This window comes from Amblyomma americanum, chromosome 9 (assembly GCF_052857255.1).
Source record: "Amblyomma americanum isolate KBUSLIRL-KWMA chromosome 9, ASM5285725v1, whole genome shotgun sequence".
Classification (NCBI taxonomy): Eukaryota; Metazoa; Arthropoda; class Arachnida; order Ixodida; family Ixodidae; genus Amblyomma; species Amblyomma americanum.
In genome coordinates this window covers 44,974,654-44,984,956 of record NC_135505.1, presented here as the reverse complement: position 1 = coordinate 44,984,956, position 10,303 = coordinate 44,974,654, and the positions used below count along the sequence as shown (strand labels likewise).

At 49.6% G+C, this 10,303-nt stretch overlaps 1 protein-coding gene across 1 annotated transcript; it reads left to right on the top strand.

The window, feature by feature from the left end:
* Positions 1-291: 291 nt before the first annotated feature.
* LOC144103323 (uncharacterized) lies at positions 292-1,536 on the top strand. Its single transcript, XM_077636074.1, has one exon. It carries the CDS (start codon positions 292-294, stop codon positions 1,534-1,536), a length of 1,245 nt encoding a protein of 414 aa, XP_077492200.1.
* The last annotated feature ends 8,767 nt before the right edge of the window (positions 1,537-10,303 follow it).

The window sequence follows — 10,303 nt, the reverse complement described above, 5'->3', positions numbered from 1 at the left end:
ATTCTGTAAATATATGTATGCATATATATATATATATATATATATATATATATATATATATATATATATATATATATATATATATATATATATATATATATATTGTAAAGACGAAGGTGTGACAACGAGGTAGCGGCAGTGCTATCGCTGAGCGCGTGCGGCTGCCCCATTCTGCCCCTGGTTCTGCCTTCCTGGTTCTGGTGGTGCCTGAGCTATTAAACCCCCTTTCAAGTGGTGGAGGTTGCTCCTGATCCCGTCCTGGAGCTCCGCAGCGGCACTGTAACGTCAGCAATGCCGAATAACGCCCCCCTGGCTCCCCAGCCACCGGCTGCTCCGCTTGTCTGCTCCGGCACACCTCGACAACGGGACCCGGCTGTCTTCACTCGGCTGGGCGACTCTGATGTCGAGGACTGGCTGGCTTCCTACGAGCGGGTCAGCACGCACAACCGCTGGGACGACGCCATGAAACTAAACAACGTCATCTTTTACCTGGCTGATGTCGCCAACCTCTGGTTCCGTAACCACGAAGCCGATATCGCCACATGGTCCACGTTCAAGACCAGCTTCACTGAGGTATTTGGCCGTCCTGGCGTGCGCAAACTTCGTGCCGAACAGCGCTTACGCGAACGGGCTCAGCAGCCTGGCGAGACATTTACTAGTTATATTGAGGACGTGGTGGATCTTTGCAAGCGCGTGAACAGCGATATGACCGAGGCTGATAAGATCCAAAATATCATGAAGGGTATCGATGAAGATGCGTTCCAAATGCTTCTAGCCAAGCAGCCGGCCACCGTGGCTTCCGTCATCAGCTTGTGCCAGAGCTACGAGGAGCTCCGCAAGCAACGCGTCCTCACTCGTCGCACTGTACAGCCTGCCGACGTCCTGTCCGCTGATGTCGAGACCGCAGGAGGGCAGCAGCTCAGGCATGACATTCAGAAGTTCATTCGAGAGGAGATCGCACGCCAACTAGCGCTCATCGCTGGAGTTCGGAACCCCCCGCCAGCGCTGTCTCCCAGCCTTCAGCAGAAGATCCGAGCCCAAGTCTCGGCGGCCCTGCCACCCCTGCCCCAGCAACCTGTGGCTGCCCCTCTTACGTACGCCGCCGTTCTTGCCAGACCACCATCCCATCCCTTGAGCCTTTTTCAACACGCCACTCAAGCGCCGCCACCTTCGACGCCCCCGCCTGATTTCTCGTATCGGGCTCAGGTGGCACAACCGTCGCCTCGCTTCACGTTGGCAGTCTCGCACTACGGTCGTTTGTGGCGTACTCGCGACAATAGGCCTATTTGCTTTGCCTGCGGCTTCGCCGGCCATGTAGCCCGCTACTGCCGCAGACGTCCTTCTTCGCCTGCGGACGTCCTGCCACCATCTGCGTATGGGTCTTACATACAGCCGCCCCGCGTGAAAGCGGACGCATTGCCTCCTGCCTTCTCCACCAAACGCCAGGCTGCCACCTCTCATCGTTCCTCTTCTCCGCGGCGCCGTTCCCTATCTCCTATGCGCCGTCAGGCCAGCCCTTCCGCTGCGGAAAACTAATGAGCGCAGTTCCCGAGGCAAGAGCTGCGTCCCCTGGGAACTCTACAAGGCCTCTGCTCTCAGCAACAAACGTTATTGATGTTTTTGTCGAAGGTTTTGCAACCTGTGCTCTCGTGGACACCGGAGCTGCTGTCTCAATTATGGACGCGAAATTTTGTCGAAAACTGAAGAAAGTCATGACGCCATTTTCGGGAGCTTCTCTTCGCACTTCTACCGCCGAACAGGTCGAGCCACTCGCAACCTGCACCGCGCGAGTCGTTATTCAAGACGTCTTGTACATAATTCAATTCCTGATCCTCTCCTCTTGCTCCCATGACGTAATTCTAGGATGGACTTCCTTTCTGAGCACTCCGCCGTCGTCGATTGTGCCCGCGCCGAAATTACTTTCTCTGCCGTGCCCAACGCCTACCCGGCCGCACCGTATCCTGAATATCCGGCCAAAGTACACCTGTCTCACGATGTCGAGCTCCCGGCAAATTCCTCTGTCCTTGTATCCCTCTCGTGCGCCTCACCACGCAACCAACATGTTGTAGCTGTACTCTTTACCCCCTCGGAGTTATTTCTTCGCCGCAAGAACATGCCGCTACCCTTCGCTGTCCTCACGGTGACTTCCGCAACGACAGCCATGCTCTTCAGCAACCCTCTCTCATCTCCTGTGACCCTGATTCATAGTGAATGCCTTGGGTGCGTCGAACCGGCTGAACTTCTGCAACTTGACGACGACCGAGAAACTGCTCTCCCGCCATCGCTGGACTCTCTTACTCCTGTTCCCCTGTCACCCCCACCGCCCTCTGACATTCTGTATAGCGCCATTGATCAAGATCTCACTTCTCCCTACCGTGACCAGCTGTTCCACCTGTTGCACCAATTTCGTTCATCGTTTGACGCGTGCCAGTCTCCCCTCGGGCGTTCTTCACATGTCCACCATACCATCGATACCGGCTCCCATCCACCTCTGCGACAGCACCCATATCGCGTGTCAGCGACAGAGCGTCGAGTCCTCAACGAGCAAGTGCACGACATGCTCGAGCGTGGGATTATACAGCCGTCGCACAGCCCTTGGTCATCCCCGGTCGTGCTGGTTCGAAAGAAAGATGGCTCCATAAGATTCTGTGTGGATTATCGCCGCCTAAACACAATAACTAGGAAAGACGTTTATCCTCGACCACGCATCGATGACGCCCTCGATTGTCTGCAAGGTGCGGAATTCTTTTCGTCCCTGGATCTGCGTTCTGGATACTGGCAAATCCCCATGTCCATATGCGATCGTGAAAAAACTGTTTTCGTCACGCCCGACGGACTAACGAATTTAACGTCATGCCATTTGGAGAGAGAGAGACTCTTTAATGCAGAAAAAGCGAATTTAGCCGGCGTTTCACTATCGCTGGCATGCTACTCTGAGTAGGGAGGGGAATTTGGGAGATAAAGACTGAAGGAGAGCAGCGTGGAAGAGGTCTTTGCAATGCCCCCGCAACATTCGAACGCATGATGGATAACGTCTTGCGCGGCTTGCGCTGGAAGACGTGTATTCGCTACCTCGACGACATCGTTGTTTTCTCGGCCGACTTCTCCACGCATCTGACTCGTCTGCGCCAAGTGTTGACCGGCCTCACCGCCGCCGGCCTGCAACTAAATTTGAAGAAATGCCACTTCGGCGCTCGCCAACTGACCGTACTCGGCCATGTCGTATTTAAAGCGGGCATCCTTCCGGATCCGGCAAAGCTTCGCGCTGTTGCCGACTTTCCAAAGCCCTCTACTCTCAAAGAACTGCGGAGTTTCATTGGCCTCTGTTCCTACTTTCGGCGCTTCATCCGAACTTTCGCTACAATCATTTCGCCTTTGACGCGGCTTCAAGCCCAGAACTCCTTGTCGTCATGGTCGTCTGAGTGCGATGAAGCTTTTGTTACCCTACGTCGACTCCTTACTTCACCTCCCATCCTTCGCCATTACGACCCTAACGTCCCGACAGAAGTACACACGGATGCTAGCGGCGTGGGCATTGGTGCTGTGCTCGCCCAGCGAATACCTGGATTTCCAGAATACGTTGTCGCCTATGCGAGCCGCACGCTGTCCAAGGCCGAGATCAATTACTCCGTCACAGAAAAAGAATGCTTGGCCATTTTGTGGGCGATAACCAAATTCTGACCATACCTCTACGGCCACCCCTTCGACGTAGTAACCGATCATCACGCTTTGTGCTGGCTGTCATCTTTGAAGGATCCATCGGGTCGCCTTGGCCGCTGGGCTCTGCGCCTCCAGGAGTACGACATTCGAGTCGTCTATCGCTCTGGCCGTAAGCACTCTGACGCTGACGCCCTCTCCCAGTCTCCGCTGCCTTCCGACGCTGCGACCATCTCGAGCATTGACTCCCAGCTGTCCTCGTTGCGCCCGGTAAACATGCTAGTGGAACAGCGCAAGGACCCCTGGATTTCATCTCTCGTGCACCATCTGTCTGGGCCCCCTACGGCAGCTGCCTCTCGCTCACTTCGGCGACAAGCCCACCAGTTCACTGTGCATGACGGTCTCCTCTACCGTCGCAATTACAAGCCCGACGGTCGAAAATGGCTCCTCGTCATCCCTCGCCAACTACGAGCTGAAGTCTGCGCCTCTGTCCATGCCGACCCCCAGACTGCTCATGCTGGTGTTTTGAAAACCTACACTCGACTTCGGCACCGGTACTACTGGCGCGGAATGTACAGCTTTTTACGCAAGTACATTCACTCATGCATTGCGTGCCAACGCCGAAAGTCTCCGTCACAGCGCCTTTCTGGCCCATCGCAGCCATTACCTTGCCCTGCCCGTCCCTTTGATCGCGTCGGCATCGACCTTTACGGGCCCCTGCCCTCTACCCCTTCAGGTCACCGTTGGGTTATAGTCACCATAGACCATCTCACGCGCTATGCTGAAACGGCGGCTCTTCCGGCGGCTACAGCGCGAGACGTGGCCTTCTCATTCTCCGCCAGTTCATTCTCCGCCACGGCGCCCCTCGTGAGCTTCTGAGCGACCGCGGCCGTGTGTTTTTATCCGAGGTTGTCCAGGCGCTTCTGCAAGAGTGCCGCATTGTTCACAGAACCTGCACAGTGTACCATCCTCAGACCAACGGCCTCATCTAACGGTTTAACCGGACACTCGGTGACATGCTCACCATGTATATCAGTCACGACCATTCCAACTGGGACCTCGTTCTTCCGTTCGTCACCTACGCATATAATACCGCCGTCTAGTCCACCACAGGCTATTCTCCGTTCTTTCTTCTTTACGGCCGCGAACCTACAAGCATGCTTGACACCATTCTTCCCTACCATCTTGATGCATCTGACTGCGCAACTGCTTCTGAAATTGCCAAGTATGCCAAGGAATGCCGCCAGCTCGCCCGTTCCCTCACGTCCGCTGACCAGAATCGACAAAAAGAGCGTCGGGATTCTGGTAGTCAAACTCACGTACCCCTTTCCCCCGGCTCACTTGTCTGGCTCTGGATCCCTGCTGGCTCTCCTGGCCTGTCGTCCAAATTCCAAGCCAAATATCAAGGCCCTTACCATGTTCTTTCTCAACCTTCCCCTGTGAACTATGTCGCCGAACCACTGACACCCTCCTCTGACCTTCGCCGTCGTGGCCGTGAAACGGTGCATGTCAATCGCCTCAAGCCTTACCGTGACCCCTTGATCTGCACTACGCCTTGAGTCGCCAGGATGGCTCCTTTCATCCCCGGGGGCCATTGTAAAGACGAAGATGTGACAACGAGGTAGCGGCAGTGCTATCGCTGGGCGCGTGCTGCTGCCGGGCTCTAGAATAACCGCGGACGCCTAGAAGGCCTCGTTCTGCGCCTGGTTCTGCCTTCCTGGTTCTAGTGGTGCCTGAGCTATTAAACCCCCTCTCAAGTATATATATATATATACTGATGAAGGGAGCTAACAGTCACCGAAACCAAGGTGCATAGGGGAACGTTATTTTTTTTTAATGTGTTGTGCTTATCAGTGGGGTAATATTGCTTAGGTTAACAAATCTATTAAATGAAATTTTTTATAAAGCAGCAGAAAAAACAACCATGCCGCCGGTGGGATCCGAACCCACGACCTCCGAATATCGCGTCCGGCGCTCTTACCAACTGAGCTACGGTGACGGCTGTCCAATCTGCTGCTCTTGTGGGTATTTATGTTCATTTGGTGTACGCGAACTTTGAGAGTGTTCACCAGCGCCACCCTCGTCCATAGCGGCGGACGCAGCACGTCCTGTAATACCGCGAGCGTGACGTGGAACGTCATCTAACTGCTGCTTTATAAACATTTTTATTTAATAGATTTGTTAACCTAAGCAATATTACCCCACTGATAAGCACAACAAATAAAAAAAATAAAAAAAATAACGTTCCCCTATGCACCTTGGTTTCGGTGACTGTTAGCTCCCTTCATCAGTTCGTCAAACGGGCCCCTCATTTACTTTACCTTGTCTGCTAATATATATATATATATATATATATATATATATATATATATATATATATATATATATATATATATATATATATATACAGTATAGAAAGATAAACGTATTTGGTTGCTAGAGGCAAAAATTCAAAGTTGAAAACGCTTCATTTAGCCATAGATTTATTTTGAGTCGACGTTTCGGACAGAGCCTGTCCTTTCTCAAGACTGAGGTTACAGGGGTCTTCTTCCTCTTCTTATGGAGTTGGCACAGGCACACATGTACGACACATGAACAAAAGAAACAAACGGAGGCAAAGAATTCTAGAAGAGGTACAGATAGAAAGAGAAAAAAGGGGGAACAAATAAAAAAGAAAAACGTGTTGTACCCCGCCGCCCACCCCGAAGCCGCGGGGAGCCGACCCCGGACGAGGGAAACAAAAAAAAGGAAAACACGGAGCGGGAGGGGATTATGGCTACCCATCAAGGCAACAGAGCGGCGGCGTGTAAGGTGCACAGGAGCAGACGGTGGCGGGATCGCCCTACACACAAAAGTTAGACGCGTGCACTCGCGTGCCCAGAGCATAAAGAGTAAACAAATAAACAGAATAAAATGCAGACAGGGCCGGAGCTTCCGTCATCTGGAACCACTTCGGCAGCCAGAGCCAAGGCCGAATCAGCGGCGCCGTGAGCTTAACTAAACACACGTGCACTGTGCATGAAAACACCCAGTCACACAGCAGTAAAACATCCGAGCTCATGCCAGTGTCGTGTGGCGGCTAAATGACAATGGCGGGAGCATTTAAGCGAGTAAGGTGTACAGAAACAGACTGTGGCGGAATTGTCCAACATATGTAAATTGGAGATGCTTGCACTCGCGTGACCTGGCCAGAAAAAGTAAACAAATAAACAAAATAAAATGCAGACTGGACAGGAGACTTCCGTCATCTGGAACCATTTCCGCAGCCTGAGTCAAGGTAGAATCAGCGGCGCCGTGAGCTTAACTACACACACGTGCACTGTGCCTGAAAACACCCACAAAAGAAAAAAAAAGTGGAAAAACATCCGAGTTCGGCCAAGTGTGGTGTGGGAGGTAAATGTGAATGGCGTGAGCACTTAGGCAAGGGTTCTTCAATTGCACCCCATCGTCAAGGTAATCGAACTGAGAAGATAGGGGCAGGATGGGGTAGGGAATGAAGAAATTTGTTTGAGCTTGAAAAAGATGTCGCTGGCAAGAAACGACCGAGGTATGTCAAGCTGGCTCTCGTAATGTCAGCAACGGCCCTGCAAGGGGCGGATGGAGGACAATACACCTGGACTTTCATTAATGCCGTGAGGAATTGTTTCAAATTTGTAAATGAAGTACGACTCGCGTTGTTCTCTTTCCCGGGTGTTGTGGAACCCACCCTGTAGGACTGTTAACTTAATTGCATCAAATGGGTGGTTTCGCTCATTAATGTGTTTTGACAAGGGAAGGTTGGGTAGGGATAAGATATGCGCGCGGTGGTTAATAAAGCGAATTCGTAGAGGGTTGACGGTCTGTCCAATGTACTGCATACTGCACACACTGCATTCTAGGAGGTATATTACGTTGCAGGAATCACAATCAAAGTTGCCATTGATTTCCTAATTGAAGCTTGAAGCTGTGCTTACTGCACAGCTTGATGTTTGTATGTGTTTGCAGACCTGGCATCTACTTTTTCCACAGGGCCGGCACCTCAAAACCGGCTGGTTATTTGTTTTTGAGTGTACAAGAATATTTTTAATGTTTTTTGGTCGTCTGTAGATCACGTGAGGGGGAGCAGTGAAAATTTTGGTGAGGCGCTCGCTTTGTTCGAGGATGTTGAAATGTTTTCGGAGGATTTTGTTTACGTTAGGCGGGTTACTGGTGAAGGTAAGTACGAGATTTGCCCGGTGGTCTGTTTCGTCGTTGTAGCGACATCCCTATATATAATGAAGTAGAGGAACACCCGAACCAAAACAGCGATTTTTTTTACGACGTCTCCGCTAAGGCTCGGCCTTCGCCAGCTAATGCGCAAAGGATCCGTGCTTGCTCCTTAAATACCTGTAGTACGAAAAGACATGTCAACAGCCACTAATACATAATGACAACGTAGTAAAATGCGCGTGACGTCGTAAGTGACGCACAGCGACGAGGCTTACAGACTTTCAGACTTGACATGTGCTCCTCGCAAGTAAAAGTAGCATACAAAATTAGCACTGAGCAATGCAGAAAGCAATAATCAACACATTGCGGCTCTAAAGGCATGGCACAGAAACACGTGTCAGTCACTATGTCATCTGATAACCAATAACACAAAAGAGTACACGGAGAATACATGACACAGTACCAAAGTATTCTACAAATTGACACATGTTGTGCTAGAGTCATGCACCTTCCAGACAGTGCATGATGTTGGTCACAACGGTGGTCGAAAAAGTTCTCTGGGTTAAATGCATCAGCATCAGAAGCCATAAAGACAATCACGTAGACGTAAATATAATTATCGCTACTTTGAAAGAAAATATATTTCACCTGCGTTTGCATTCAAATCAGAAGGTAGTGCTTTGAATTTGAAAATTAGGAAGGATTCTCGAAGTTCTCTCTCATGGTAAGATATGAAGCCCACTGTAAACCAAGTTACACCTTTAAGATGTGCATTGCAATGTCTAACTACACTGTACTGTAACTAACACCTTTATACTCCTCGAAAAGGGTAACTTAGGTTAGCAAAGCCTCCTAATAAAAGGCACTTTTCTCCCAATTCCACACTTTTTGAGCCGAAGCAGTGAAATTTGTTTTAATTAACTTACACCTTTCTATAATGAGTGTAATAGTCAAACTTCACATTTAACACACATTTTGAATTTTTCATTTAATGCCTTGTCATTCATTTTAGACACATTTACACTATATTTTCTGTAGCAATGAGAAGCTCTTTGATATATTTCATTTTATCAGTTGTCATTGTAGCCAATCTAACATGTAATATGCGCCGGAGTCAATAGCTTGGCTTTTCCTTTCCATTCTGAATGCCCAGAACTTGAGAAGAGCATTCAGAAACGACAGGCGCATTACACTGCATGCTCCGGCAAACATTTATTGATCTAAATCAGCAAATGCAAATTGGTGCATTTTTTACAAAGCATCAAACACTGCACTTTTGCTCAGTCACATAAACACTTAGAAATTAGAGTTCGAATATAGAACAAAAGTTGCAGGATCCTGGTTCGTAGCTGCAGTCAAACTGGCAGTACGCACCTGTAAATGCATATTCAGTCTTGAAAGGAAAAGCGATATTCTTCGCCTGTTACAAACAAAACAAAAAAGTAAAACTTTCACTTTCTACAAATGATATATATATATATAGGGTATTCTACGCAGGATGGCTGTGGAAAGATTGGTGTCAGCTGGCTGCTCTGCATAAGAATATTGTGATGTTCCTTGAGGATGCCGCTAACACTGAGCACTGACACACAATTAGTTAGCACTAACGTGGTGTTTGATGGTCATTCCTCGTGTTTATCTGGACGAAGAAGTTCCTTGCGGTCGATTGCATCTGCGGGTTTCATTGCGTCCTCGTTAATTTGTGGCGAGTATCTTTGCCTTGTAAGAGGATTTCGGTAGTACTTGGCTGTGTGGGGTACTAGTCTTGCAGTGCCTCGCAAAGCTACTTTAGAAACGAAGGTATTGATGCCTGTAGGTCAGTTTCCGGCCGAAACATCTTAAATAGATCACTATTTTTTCTTTTTCTATCCCTTTTTGCATTGCATAATTCTGGATCCGGGAAGACTTCTGTGAAGCATACTAAGCTATTGATCTTGAACGGACCACGACGAAAACCATCATGTAGAAGTTCCCGAAGACGCCACTCTGCATTTTTCATACGGGACTCACAAAATAAGTACCTTCTCCAGCACTTTGATCCGTTTCGAGTGGGCACACCGGCCGTCATCTCAAAGTGTGGATTGACTATAAGTGATGTTCGCCCGCTCCTCGACTTCGTAACATCATCTGCTACCACGCTAATTCTACACATCGGAACCAATGATTTGGTCCACAATACAGGACACATCACCTTCGAGAAGTATCTAGTCTTGCTGACCTTCATAGCCGGAGCACGCCCTGGACTATATCGGATTTACGCCAGACTTCTACTTCCTTGATACACGAACCAGCGTCGTCCAAACCAAAATGCTGCGGCTGTACGACACCGCAACCGTGAGGAGTGCGCCGCTAACGATTATCTACGGTATTCCTGTCGGCACACATGACATGTCTTCTTCTTCGACTACGGCTTTGAGTGGTTTCCATCGGTACGTGTTCTTGCATCCGATGGTCTCCA